Here is a 14,903-nt window from a genome sequence, read left to right on the forward strand (position 1 = left end):
CTTTGCCAACTGTAAAAGTTGCTACAGATTTGAATAGCTTAAGATGTCTTCTGGCATTCACAGATGTTTTAAAACTGAAGTAGGTATTTTTAAAAAGTACTTTTTTTTTCAAAAATGTTAACAAAACACCTAAATGCATTTTAGTACTTAAAACACTTTGCTGTGAGACCAGTAACTTGCCCTTCCCTTTTGCCCCTTAATCCATTACCATGCAATCCTCATTGAAATCAATGCAATTTGGATGCAAGAAGAAATCTCAGTAAGACTGCACTCTGCTGCTGGATTCCCTATAGACATCCAGCAACAGAGCAAACTGGCTTATTTGACCTTCCAAATCTGTTTGCATGCCCTGGACTCCTGTGGTTGACAGCATTTGCCTGGAAAGATGTGACCTACTGCAGCTCAAGTAAATTCAAGATGAAACCACTGGCCAGTGAGATCATTGAGTCTTGCCCAATTAATACCACTTGATCAATAATACAAGCAACATTCAATCTCCATCACAGTTGTCCTTCATGCTGTATAATTCACTTGCTTAGCCTACATTACCTCCAATCTATCTGAATTTTCTTCAGCTCAACACCATCTTTTGCGTCTCTTGGATATCTCAAACTATTTTGCAGCCATCAATTGCTTTTGAAGTCAGCACAATTGCTAGGCAGGCGAATGTGATGGCAGTTAATGAAAATGAGGAAAGTGACCTGGAAGCTAGTTTTTGTAATGTTGGGTGAGAAATAAATGCTTCCCAAGATATTACAATGACATCTCTTTTTCTTAATTCACTCAAATGTGGGATTTATTGTCCATCCCTAACTGCCCTTCAGAAGGTAGTGGTGAGCCACTTCATTGAATTCACAGAATGTCCACAGGTTAAAGGAACTCCACAGTGCTGTTACATAACAGGTTTCAGCAATTTGACCTCTGGACATTGAAAGAATTGTAATAAATTGCCAAGTCAGAATGAAAAGTTTTGAGAAGTGTGAAGTTTGTGGTCCTCTCTAACCCTTGCAGCACTAATCCCTCTGGATATTAGAGATGTCAGGTTCTGGAGGTGCCATCACTGAATCCTTGACAGGATGTTTTCTTAATCCATGGAATAATGGCTTTGCTGGGAAGGACAACATTTTTGTTCTTCCTTTAACTGCCATTGAACTGAGGGCTGAAGCTGCCATATTGTGTCATACCAATGGCTGTTGTAGTGGAGGAAGTGAAGATTTAATCTCATAGACGTGGGACTGTTTGGCTCGCACCACTATACTTGCATGTCCTCAGTGTAAAGGTGGGATTTAGAGTTGTGAGGTGGTTACTCTTTCTAACTCTGTCATGCATCTGTAATCAACCAATTTGTGAGGATGGAGTCATAGGGTTTTGCCTCTTGTTGGCTCTTTCATCCTTTGTCAGATCCAGCTTGGCAACTATCTTCTCTAGGTGATGTATGTGAAAGTCTGCACTCCTCAAAGGGACAGAGTCCCTTATTACTTTCAGTACTTCAGTGAGGTGATCAACATGGAGGAGGACCACTGATTCATCAGGATTGCAGATGGTAATAAGCAGGAAGTTCCTTTGCCAGTGTTTGTATAGTGGGTCTGGAGTCACCATGGTAGCTTCACATGCTGGTAACATCACCTCTCTAATCCTGAACCAGGTCAGACTTGTTGCAAGATCTCTGATTTTGATGGGGATTTTAGGCATGGGGTTTGTCAGCAAAGGAGAAGCCAAATTCTGTTTTAAACCAAAGCATAATAATTTGCATATCAGTAATTATCTGCAAGTGCTTTATTTAACTACTTCAATTTTAGTAGTTTTTAAAAAGGGGTGGAAATGACTTGTGGCTTCCACAGCCACCAAAGATCCAACCCCAATTTTGCAACTTGTCAAAGACTTTTTGTTTTGGGGGGGGGGGGTTGTGGGGGGGTGGCGTCTTTGCGTTATACTGCATGTAGCCCTTGCAGTAGCCCAGTCATGAAAATACTTTGCACAATTTATGCACGATGGTTCCCTTCAAGCATCCAACATATAGCAAAATGACTTTGTGCTTCTATTATTCTGAGCCTATCTCCCTCATACTGTCAGACTCACTGCCACCTGTTAAACGAGAGTAATAAAGGAGTAATCCATTGGCTCCAAAACTTAAAGTCACTGATTGTGACACATCTAGAATTTGCGATCTATTTTACGTTTATTCATGACTTAGCAGCGTGTTGGCAGATAGTTTACACCATATCTCCTCTAACTGGATCCAGATGAAATCAGTGCAGATGTGGAAGTCAGGATCATTTTGGTAAGGGGTTTACCAATTTTATGCTGGAATTCCTGCCAGGAATTACTGCCATCCATCATTTACCTGTGTTATTTGGTAAAAGTAAGCCACTCGTCACTGATTCCTCACTCCTGTTAAATCGAATTCAAAATGAAATATGATGAACAGAGGAAAAGCAGAAACTGAATACGGTTAGAAGAGTTTTTTTAAATGGCTTTTGGAAATATAGAGAGTGATAATGGGTGATGGTAATTTGTGAAAGGGGTTGTCCTTTGGCAAAGCAGTGGAAATGAGCTGCCTAGTTTTGGGTTGAAAGTATGATGAGGAAATATGATGGAGCTGAATGAAACCAGGAAAAGAATGTAAATGAAAACAAGATTCTTTCATTCTATTTGTTTGGTATAAAGAGAATCAACAGGCTTAGCATGGATTTTGTGGCCAAAGAATTAAGACATTTGAGTTGGATGGAAAGAATCAAGTGAAGACGGCACTTCAGCAAGTCATTCCAGAGATAGAAAATGGGAGGGTTAAACTTCAAGGTCCAGTAATAGATGAAAAAAAAATTAGATCTTAATAGCAGACAAGGGAAGGTAAAAATCTCTTAAAATTTAATGGAAGTTGTGCTGAATTTAGTTTGATGGTGGGAAAGATGATAAACTTTGAAAAAAAGGCACATTGACATCTAGCCAGCGAGGATGCTGATGGTGGCTTAACCCTAGCAACGATTAAGTATACAACAAGAAAAGCACACACTCGAACAAGGTTTTTTTAAGATTTCTTTTTTATTGAAAGCTTCTTCAAAGAAAACAGAATTTTAAACCTAACATCCACTGATCTACATAAATTTCCAGGAGCAAACAGATAATGAAAGAACTGCTGGACAAAGTGATGCCCAGCACATCTGTGGCACAACTGAAACACAAGTTTAAAAAAATTAACTTTCTTGATCTTATAGACATCTCTATGAGTTTCTTTTAAATGAAAAAATCTGTACAAAATAAGGTCTTCATAAATTAAAAAAAAGTTTCATAATTTAATGACTGGTGAAACAACCCTGGTTTTGGGCCAGGTTACAGAGTTTCCCTGTGCAGGTTGGAAACAAATGAAAAGAAAAATCAATACCAGACAGAAAGGAATGGCATTTAACCCTCCAAGTTCTGTAGCTTTTCCTACATGATAATGAGCAACATTAAAACACACTACTTGGATGTGAGGAGCTTTATTAACCAGAAAGTTTTGTTTTGTTTTCTTGACTAAATGTCCATAGACTGTGGGATCATCACAAAATCAGCTGGTGCCTCCAAAATGAACATTACTACAACTTGCTTCCAAAGGAAGTGTATTTTCTAATTGATTTATCGATTGTCCTGGCAGACACTTTCTTTGCCTAGCAAACTATTTTTTGATTAATTCCTAATTCAATTTAGGACAATAAATGTAGCTTCATCACTGTTAAGGTTCTTTTCGAAGAATTGACACTGCATTAGTTTTGTAGTTGAGTCAAATATTTATCATCCAAATATCACTTTATTACTAAGAACAAGCAAAAACCAAGTTGGAAATGTAATCTCTTTTTCAAAAAAAAATCAAAGAACTTAGAAGGTTAAATATGTATTTTGATCTGACCTCTGCCTGCCAGAATTTGAAAAGACAGAAAAACATTTTTTTCCTGTGAGGTTATAAATGATGAAAACCTTTGTGTTTGAACAAAGCAGCATGGATCTGAATTGATACACAGAGCAGTCTCAACATCTGCATGTACTAATTTAACAAGGTTATCAACTGGTATGTCGATGTACTTTCCTGAAGGATCTCAAACTGGGACCTTCTCCAGTCATGTCACAGCTTGACAGTCAGTGTTGATATTACACCCACAATAGGAACTGAATTTTTCACATTCCAGTTATTTAACACATCCTTTGTCAAAGAAACGTGAGCCTTCTTGGGAGTCACTCTGGTCAATCAAACATGCCAAGTCAATATGGAAATGTTTCAAAGGCCTAAACCCTGAACCTTGGCAGAATCTTAGGTGTCTGGCTTAAGGGTGTGTGAGCCAAATATCAAGCCCAAGCTCATGCTATTTTTGAATCAGTCAAATACAATTCTCGGTGGTTTGAAAACTAACCATCACTGGGCACTTCGGTTATTAACGAAAAGGCAACTTGGATGGGAGTTTCCCTTCAGAAAAGTTAAAATTCTGCTGTTTAAAGCTTTCTGTGGATGTAACATTGACACTGCAACTGGAGGATTACTAGCAGAAAATGACCCCATGATAACATTGAATAGAAACTGCCAGAGCAAACAGAAAATTTTAAAGCTAACTTGATGTGCATGTCTTGTGTGCAAATTGTTTAATGCAATAGAATGTCTGATTAGCGTTCTACTTTGTGATTTGTTTTCTCTTTACATTGATGACAAACAAGGATACCAATAACAATACAAATATCTCTACACTAATTAGATACAAATTTGGGGATAAGTGCTTTGAAGAGCCTCAAAGGCAATAGTGTCTCTCTCTCTCTCTCTCTCTCTCTATCTATCTCTCTATCTCTCTCGCATAAACACATTTACGTACACACTTCAAAATAAAACTTCATGATTGGTTAGCAGCACCTATTATTTATCAAATGTCCATATTTAGAAATTCAAACTGACGTACCACATTGGTCCGCCAAAGCCAATCTGTTTTTAAAAAATGGAATTGCTGATACTGTATTAATACTTACAGTACAGCTCTTTCTAAGTAGGCCATCGGTCGAGCAGTGACCTAGCTTCACGGGTACTATCAGTTGAATAGAAGTGATACATTATTTATGTATCTTTAACATCAAAAGATGACTCCTTAACCCTGAAATGTACAATTTAGGACAAGTTAATTCTGTGGAGTCACATTTACTATGGACCCTTGGTTAAAATGATTGCAAGGACTCGCTGTTCAACAAAGATGAATTCTAGCACATTTCCTTCAGCTTAGATTAAACTCAATTTCCCGGCAGGAAATGCTACATTATTCTGGTCCTCACATCAAGTCAGTAGGGGGAAAGTCTAAAATGATATTGCACTCATTCCATTTCATTGGGCTACCATTATATTCATGTCCGTTTGAGTAATAATGGTCCAAAACACCATTGCATAATCAAGAAAGAATCAATTGTCAAAAATTCAACATCTACTCTCTTATCTGCAAAACAACATTTGTTTAGAAACTTAGAAGAATTGAAAGAGGTGCTGTTTTGAACAGATATGTAATTTAGACCTGTACATTTCAGTGATGTGTGTGGTTCCAGTAAGCTCAGCCTGTCATAACACCTGGTAATCAAAAAATGGGAGAATGAAGCATCATCCAGTTTCTTTTAGGGGAATATGTTATATAGTACTACCACAAGAATTCAATATAATGCATATCTGATTTCAAATAAGAACAAAATTACAGACCCTTCAAATGTTTAACATTACCTTCTTTAAAGAAATAGATGGAACATTCATTTAGATCTGTTTCTGGATCTAAATGTTTGCAGCAAATTTAACTCAGGCAGCCCACCAATATGTTGTGGATTAATCTGAGCCAGCAGTGGCTCTTGGGAAGGGAGTATGACACTGAACAGAAGTGCGTGAGAACACACGTGCCAGCCACACATCCCACGTGCTGTGAAGCCAGTAAGAGGAAGCCAGTGCTTCCACTCTCTCCTTCCCCCCGCCATTCCATATCAAGGTAAGTCAGAAAGAAAATAATTCGCCTTTCCACTGATGAACCCCATTGAACGCCCTTAAGAACCACAGATGAAATTGGAAAGATTAAGTTGATTTTTGCCAATTTATGCTTTGCTAATTTTCTAATCAACATTTGAGAGGTGTCTTTAAACATATTTTGGGGAATGTAATAGCACATGCAAGGAGACTAGTGGTAATTTAAAATAACCATCAAATAGGCCCTTAAAATTATCCAAGTTAATCTGGTGTCAGAAAATAATTAAAACAAGGTCCAATTAACCTCACTTCTGCTGGAATATATTTTGAAATTATTAAAGCAGGTACACTCTTTGCTTTCCATACATTTGATCTATCCTGCAGGAAGTCTGTAAAATATTAATTTATTAGATTTAATGATGAAGACTCAAATCTTGCAAAGAAGATAAAATGGATACTGTTAAACACGCTATAAAAATCTTGAGAGATCACATTCTGAAAGGACTGAATTGGGGTTTAAAATGTAATAATACATGATTTGAGTCCATCCATTTGACATTAATCCAGGCTTGTGACGAGAACAGGCACATATTTTGCATCTTTAGAGAGAGGCGAATTACTTGTTAGTCACTACAGCACATTTCTTTCTTTGGTTCTGTTTACTGGCAAAATCTGCCCTAAACCCCATTTCCTGTACATTAATCATATGCCCCAGCACATCAACCCTATTCCTCCTGATTTTTTCTCCCTCACTTCAAAAACCTGATTGTCAGCAATATCTTTCTCAAAATCAGGAGGGAAAGAGCAGTTTTTTTATTACGTACCACATCTAGAATGTTAATAATCAGAACCATTGTTAACCCAAAAATGTTTGCTCTCTTTATCATAAAATTCTGCAGGGGATGCAGCCATGAAATAAATGCAGTGTCTACTGCACTGCTTAACAACAGCAGTGGCATGCTGCTGGAGTAATATTTACCTTTTGGAATGGGAGATTGAATTTCATAATTTGTACAGCATATTTCCATTAGGTATCATGTGACACCATACAAATATCAAAGATAGCGATATCTTTCCACCATTAAAATTATATAATTTCTTATTCAGATCCCAAAAAAATGGAGTCTATTATCTGCTGTGATTTGACAGTAAACATACCATCAATAGCACAAAGTCATACCATTAATTTACAAAAAATGCATTGAACTTTTTAATATCAGATTCTGTCTTTAGTTAAGTATAAAAGTGACAAGCCACTGGGGCAGTGACTGTTCTGTCTGCTACAATTGCCTGCATGATTAAGTAACAAAATCTCCAAGCCTGGGCATACAGCAACGTTTTCGAGGCTGCTAAAGACCTGATGTGTACCTTCATCACTGCCCCGTCGAGGCAATCTGCACACAAGAAACGCTGGGCACATAAAAAGATTGGGTAGGTTGCATGGGGGAACTGAAGCTTTGCAAAATGCTGGATAACAGCTGCTCAGCACAATGGGAGATGGCATAGACTGAGGTAGATAAATGGGCTATCCAGATGCATAAAGTATGAAGGAAGACCGAAAAAGTAATAAACTTTGCAAAGGTAACACATAATGCACATTTACAAACAAGTGTTAAGGCCAAAGTCAGGACAGAAAAATTGGTATTTTACAGAATTAATCCTTCTTTTGATGTACATGGATTTCTTTCCCCCAATACCAGTGCACCACCAATATTTTTAGATAAACATTCTTACTGTGTATGTGTTATAGAGAGTAACCAGTGGAAGAAAAGTTTAAAGAAAATAAAGTAAGAACTGGTCCGGCCATGTAGGTCAAATAAAGATTTAAAAAAACAACAGAAAAAATCTCTAGCTTCTTGACTGCTTTAGGGTGTCACTTCATCTTTGGTATAAAATAGGCCATCCTTAGGCTGCATTTGATCCACAACTATGAAAATTAAAGACTACAGAAATTGTCCACAATTTCTTCAATCTATTGCTTTTGCTTTGATTTCTTTTTAACCATAAGCTCCTATTTATCTAGTTCGCACCTTTTACTCTTTAGCTTGCATCTGCAAGGTGACAAGCAAAGCAGACTAAAAAAAAATTAAGCTAATAAAAAAGATTGCAAATATAAAGCACTAATTCTGTTGCTAGCAATTACGCTTCGTAAATAAAACAATCTGCCTTAAGCGATAAACTGTATTTTGTACAATACAGTTTTTTTTCAAATCACAAAATGCTTTCTGCCTTCTGCAAATTGTCAGTTTCCACTGCTTTAAGACAAAATTCATTAAAAGTCTCAGCAATTTTTTTTTAGATTTTGTCAGTCGCCCTTGTTCTTTATCAATAAAACCATGTTCTTCTGCAAAAGAATTCAAGCAACAAATTTTTTTTTGTTTGTTTTTTTTGTTTTAACCTGTACAGCTTATTAGCATTTTACCTCCCTATAAAGTTAAGCTTTTATCAAATTCTTGCACCAACCACTTGGTCCAAGCACATAATTTCAATCTAGAATTTCTAACGCAATGTTGACAGCTGGCTTTGAGAGCCTGACGTCTTCAAAATTAAGGCAATTAAGAGTCAAGATAAATCTTAGCTAAACGTTTCTGAAAAACCTACAAATTAATAAAAGACATGAAAAAAAGAGTAGCTTAATATCAGAGGAAGACTATTAAACTTTCCTAAAACACTGCAGCTTCCTTCCTCTTCCAAACTTCTCAGTCTTACAGTTCCTAAGTCTATCTGAACATACAAATCATTTATATTTTACCTGTTCATCTGAATGAAAAGTCAAAACAATTCCCCTTATGGGATTTTCTTTCTCTTTTAAAAATAAGCTTTTATAGCAAAATTAAACTGTCAGACTACATCACTGAACCATTTGCACAGCACATAAAAACACTTTTTTTTTGTCAGGTAAGGTAGGAAATAAAAAGCATTCATTTAACGCCTGTGCAAACTGGAAGCCACCTTCATATTCACTGAAGTTTCCTGGTTCAAGGCAATTTTCAGCTCACGATTCCTGTTTTCAGTCCTGTTTACTGTCTGCGGAGGGAGAAGAAGTTCAGATAGCATACAATGGATGAGGTAATGAAATAAGATGTCTTTATTAGTGACATGTACATTGAAACACACAGCGAAATACATCTTTTTGTGTAGCATTCAGGGGGCAGCCCGCAAGTGTCGCCACATTTCCGGCACCAACATAGCATGTCCACAACTTCCTAACCCGTTCGCCTTTGGAATGTGGGAGGAAACCCACGCAGACACAGGGAGAATGTACAACCTCCTTACAGACAGTGGCTGGGTTTGAACCCAGGTCACTGGTGCTGTAAAGCATTACGCTAACTGCTACACTACCGTGCACAATGTACAGGACACCCCACCCCCCCCCCTCCCAGTTTACGAATGACTGGCTTATGAACAAGCGAGTGTTCGGGAGACTGGCGAGATGGATTTCTGCCTTGTGGGAACTCAGTTTGCAGCCGCATTTCTGACTTGCAAACTGTCCGGGTTGCGAATGGTTTGCAGGAACAGAATCTGGCCGTAGCTGGGGAGGATCCGTAAATGAAAGTAATTGTCGGATCCAGTTATTTTTGCTTTCAGGAGTCCAGGAATGAGTTGAAAACAACTTGGTGCTTCACAGTTTTATTGGAAAAGTTTAAAACAAAGCAACAGTCACAGAGCACATGGCACTAGCTTTACTACTGGGAGATGAGCCGAGACAAAAGGAACTAAAGATGAGCTCAGGCCAGCGGGGAAGAGAGCAAGAGAGAGATGAACAAAAAAACGACACCTTTTATACCTGAGATAAGAGGTATTCCTTAGCTAACAATAGTCCAATCAGGAAACCTATTAGATACCTGTGGCCAAACCAACCAATGAAAAAACACGTATTCACCTGATGGACGAACCAAAAAGCTAGGAAGCGGCCATTCCTTGTGCAGCCACTTGAGGTGTACTGAACACTATACATGTTAAACAACTGATTAAAACAGTCGAATCCAATATAATCCTGATTTTTCTTTCTGTAAATTTCCCCCAAATCATTGTATATGAATGCAAAACTCAAGTCAGCAAATGAAACTGTGTCTCCTGCATCTTTTTGGTTCAAAACACAATGTGCCCAATAACCATTAACTCAGCTTAAAGAAGTAATTGCTCAGAGAAGAACTATAGGAGGAGAACTGGACTCAAGAAAGTTAAAATTCATAATCAGGTCCTTTTCTTCTGTTTGTACGTCCAGCTTGTGAAGCAGACAATAAAAGTCTTAAGAATATAGATCAAACCTAAAATCAGTTTCATTGTTCATAGGAGATGGCTGTCTCTGCCAATGCCAGCATCTCTCACAATCAGGATACCAATTTGGACCACATTTATTTAGGTTAGGCAGTTTTAATATTACACTGGTGCAAACAATTTGGCAGCACTTTTTTTCCAAGGATTTCACGGAAAGAAGCATTGGGCAAAGTACTGATGATTCTTTAGGTACAGTAGCAGAGTGGCCTAGCACTAGGAGCCTGAACCATTGATCCAGAGTGATGAATAAGAATGCCATTACCAAAGCAACCAAATGTACAAATTTGGAGCATGATAAGGGCACTGCCCCTTGATCCTATTCTACCATTTAATAAGATTGTGGTTGATCTGATTGTAGCTTTGGCTCCCTCCCTTGTGAATGAAGAATCCATCTATCCCTGCCATAAAAATACTGAAAGTGCTTCCACCTGCCCTTGAGAAGCAAGTTCCAAAGAATCATGAACCTCAGAAGAAAAAAAGCATTTCACTTCATCTCTTAAAGGTATCCCTGGTTTAGACTCTCCGATAGGAGGAAATAACCTCTCACATCCACTCTGTCAAGATCCCTGCTTCAATCATCCCCTCTCACTCTTTTGAACTCCAGTGGATACAAGCCATGTGTATCCAACCTTTCGTCATAAAGCAACTCACCCATTCCCAGTATCAGTCTGAAGATTTACTGACATCTGGTGAATTTAACATCATTAAGAAATAATTCTGGAATTAAAAATAAAACTACCATCAATAATAAGTTACCATCAAACTACTGGATTGTCATAAAAACCCATCTGGTTCACTAACACCGTTCAGGAAAGGGAATCTGCCCTACATAGACAGTCCGCCACCAGACCTAAATAAATGTGGTCCAATGTGAGTGCCCTGTGAAATGGGCCACAAGGCAGTTAGGTGCCAGCCTTGCCAGCGATGCCCATCTCCTGTAAACAGAAAACAAAATGTCGGCTGCTAACCATTCAGTTTGTTTTGTCAGCTGTATGACTATAAATTACTCAAATCATTGGCTATAGCAGATTGCATCTCATTCAGTTATTGGATCCTTTATTCACCTTTGGCCTTTTCACTGACAACACCAACACCAGAAAGATGACTTACTTAGCTTGTTGGTAAGAATAGGTAGGCGCATGTTCATTGGTTGTTTCCACTGGTATCTGCTGTTGTTGGCCACTGGCTTCCTGTGATGAAGGCGCTACCGTCTGTGGGGAGGTATCAGCAACAACACCCTGAAGTTAGGAAGGAAGCAAAATTGTTGAGACCATTACTCACCTCCAGTCTGGTGACACAATCCTCCACGAAACTGCAAGAGCATCAGTTTCTGCAAAGGGAGAGACAGCATTCTTCCCCCCCTCAAAAAGGAATGTGGGTCATGTTATGTTTGTTCTTCATCAAGAGACAAACTTCGCACGGGTTTAACATCAGACAGGCTGGCTTGCTTTCCCTCTCTTTTTACGGCCACTTCCTGTACCCCCATGTGACCCCTTGCATTGCCTACTGGGAACTGTAGTTCTTTATTATAACTACATAATAACACAGGTCATATAATCATAGAATTGTACAGCAAAGAAACGGACCCTTCTGGCCCACCTCATCCATGCCAACCATGATGCATATCTACGCTAACCCCATTTGCCTGTGTTATGTCCATATTCCTCTACGCCTTTCCGATCTGGATACCTATCCAAACGCCTTTTAAACTTTGTAATTGTATCTGCCTCCACCACCACCTCTGGCAACTCATTCCAAATATTCACCACCCCCTGTGTGGAAAACCCTACTCCTTAGATGTCCTTTACATTTCTTTCTTCTCACCTTAAAACTGTGTCCTCAAGTTCTAGCTCCACTGCCCTGGGAAAAGGCTTTGACTATTTATCCTACCTATGCCCATTTTGACTTTTCATCGAAGTGTAAAACAAGTGATGCAGTACATTTTGCACCTCTCATGGTTTGTATTGGTATTTCCAAAATCAAAATTATCCTCGGTTTGTCGTGGGTTTCTGTGCAGGCAGCAACACCACTTTTATTTTTGACTCAACTAATTCACTACAAGTCTGCAGATGAAACTGTAAGTGCCCTTGTCCTTTTAGTTCAGTATGCCCCATGCCTATTCAGCTACTGAGTCATTAGTGTCGCCTCAGGTAAAGAACTTTATCTTTAATCAGTGTTCCTGTATTCAAATTATTAACTCCTTTTTCTGTTAATGTAAAACTTAGGACTCTATTGTGTCTGGCTCTTAATTTTTCAGAAAATTACAACTTTGGTTTCTTAGCCTTGATTACTGCCCTTTACAGCTCTCCTGATGCATCAGCTCAACATCCTTGGTAAAGCTCCATCAACACATTGTTTCAGAGTTGCTTTCAATAAAAATGTCATCACTTTTTCTCAGTCAACATAGCAATGGACAGTAAATTTATCAGTGGTCTTTGAAGAGTGAAAATTTAAGTATGTTATTAATTTACATTAAACACTGATCAGAAACACTTCAGGAAACAATGTTGGAACAATATCCTTTAATTTCTGGAATCTATGGTGTCAATCTAAATCTAAGTGGGTCTTCAGTGGGTGTTTCAGAGGCAAGAGTGCTATTAATTTAGCCACACCTAACATCCGGGAAGAGGCAGTGAAACAGAGGCTCACCTCGTCTTCCCCGAAGTAAACCTAACAGAGGAGAAGTAAAGTTATGATAAATTTTTGTGGAAGCAGACCAAGCTTTGTTCATCAAAGGGACAAACAAGCCGGAGACAGAAAATTCAGATGAGCAATGTGAGTGGACAGCACAGCACTAGAGAAAGTAAGCTATTTTTGATGAACAGTCGTAAACCTGTAACATCAACTCTGTTTCTCGAATGATGGGAAAAGTAAAGAGCTGCAAGTCAGAACTTCCTGAATAAAAAAAGGAGAGAGAGAATAACAAAAGAAAAACAGGTGGGTGTGGGATTCACATCTAAATTTGGTGAGAACCAGGCTGACTACAATAAGCTGAGATGACAAGTGAAAAGGAAAATTGTACAAGCCAAAAGAGAGAATAAGAAGAAAAAGGTGGTCAACACAAAAGGGAGTCCGAAGGTCTTTATAAGACGGTGTAATGTTAAGAAGTGACCAATTAAGATAAGGTAAGGTGTCTTTATTAGTCACATGTACATCGAAGCACACAGTGAAATGCATCTTTTGCGTTGAGTGATCTGGGGGCAGCCCTCAAGTGTCACCACGCTTCCGGCGCCAACATAGCATGCCCACAACTTCCTCATCCGTACGTCTTCGGAATGTGGGAGGAAACCAGAGCACCCGGAGGAAACCCACGCAGACACGGGGAGAACGTACAAATTTCTTACAGACAGCGGCCGGAATTAAACCCGGGTCGCTGGCGCTGTAATAGTGTTGTGCTAACCGCTACACTACCGTGCCTGCCTTCATTAGGACAATGAAGATATTTTATGCATAGGGACAGCAGTCATAGCTTAAATAGTGGATGGTTACTTTGTAATGGCCTTTACTAAGGAAGAGGATGCTGTCAAAATCTCAGTAGATTGGGAGGTGGTAGAGATGATGAATGGAGTGAAAATTGATAAGGAGGAAGAAGAAAGATTGGCTGCGCTAAACAAGCGACTAGGTCTGGATGGAATGAACTGCAGGTAGCTAAGGGAGATAGGGATAGAGGTTCCATAGGAAATAGAAGCAGAAGCAGGCTGTTTACAATCCTCTCCCCCCACCCCACCCCTCAGTGGCTTGCTCCACCATTCAAATAAGACTTTAGCTGATCTTTACCTCAGCTCCACTGAGCTGCACTAACCCCCTTTTCTCTTGATCCCCTTGTAGAAGTGTTTTCCATAATCTTCCGATCCTCCTGAAACAGAAAGGAGGTGCTGGAGGTGGTGAGGAAGCAGTGGGAAGGGTAGAGAGAGAAAGTGGGAGGTTGCAAGATGGGTAACTATGGTGGGCAAAGGAGAGATAGTGGGAAGATGGAAGGTTTGGGGAGGGAGGCTGGAGGAGTAGGGTTGCCAACAATCTTGTATTTCACAGCAGAACCTGTATTTAATTAAAAAATGGCAGTCCTGCACAGAATCCTTATATATAGGAAATTGGATATCCTGTATGAATTGAGCCCTGGGCTTATTCCAAGGGGACTGATTCTGGGTACTTGCAGAAAGTAATGAATATTCCCTGGTGAGACACAACAATCCCTGCCTATGACCTGTGCCTTGTATGAATTAAAGTGATAGAGGCAGCCTTAATCATTTTGTGACCTCTCCAAGTGAGACTGCAGATAACTTGAACACCTCTGTGTGAACTAGGCTAAGACTGCTCAAACTTACTTCAGGAAAGATTATTAAGCATTCAACAAAAACTTGCACCTCATTTGCCAGGAGAGTATTTGGTAACAATTATGAAGGTTGCAATGAAATTTTGTCACATTTTGTGTTAAAATAATTACACAAACGAGGTATGCATCATCCAGAAGCATAAGATCCATATACTTACTTCAACAGGGACAGCTGCTGGAGGCACAGGAGTGTACTGGGGAATGTAGGTCCCTTGCATAGGTGCTGCAGCAGTCATGTACTGCAAAAGTACAGAAGGTTACATGAACTTTTCCTGCTTGGATTAAGCAATGATAAAAACACATTTTCAAAGTTGAACGTGTTGCAAGAAATTATAGAAAATC

The 14,903-nt window shown here is 39.1% G+C and overlaps 1 protein-coding gene across 11 annotated transcripts in view; it reads right to left on the minus strand.

Annotated features, from left to right (window-relative positions):
• Positions 1-3,029: 3,029 nt before the first annotated feature.
• The window catches only part of LOC127570293 (RNA-binding motif, single-stranded-interacting protein 3), a 950,275-nt gene continuing 938,401 nt past the window's right edge, over positions 3,030-14,903 (minus strand). For 7 of the 11 annotated variants that reach the window (XM_052015693.1, XM_052015696.1, XM_052015692.1 and 4 more), the window contains 3 exons: positions 14,720-14,800; positions 11,339-11,466; positions 3,030-8,974 (listed from right to left, as the gene is read on the minus strand). In XM_052015693.1, the coding sequence (XP_051871653.1) occupies positions 8,968-8,974; positions 11,339-11,466; positions 14,720-14,800 (216 nt within the window). In that variant the 3' untranslated portion in view covers positions 3,030-8,967. Of the gene's footprint in view, positions 8,975-11,334; positions 11,467-14,719; positions 14,801-14,903 lie in introns of those variants that run through there. The other 4 variants (XM_052015698.1, XM_052015702.1, XM_052015697.1 and 1 more) reach the window with 2 other exon arrangements.

The sequence above is a fragment of the Pristis pectinata genome, chromosome 5 (assembly GCF_009764475.1).
Source record: "Pristis pectinata isolate sPriPec2 chromosome 5, sPriPec2.1.pri, whole genome shotgun sequence".
Taxonomy (NCBI): Eukaryota; Metazoa; Chordata; class Chondrichthyes; order Rhinopristiformes; family Pristidae; genus Pristis; species Pristis pectinata.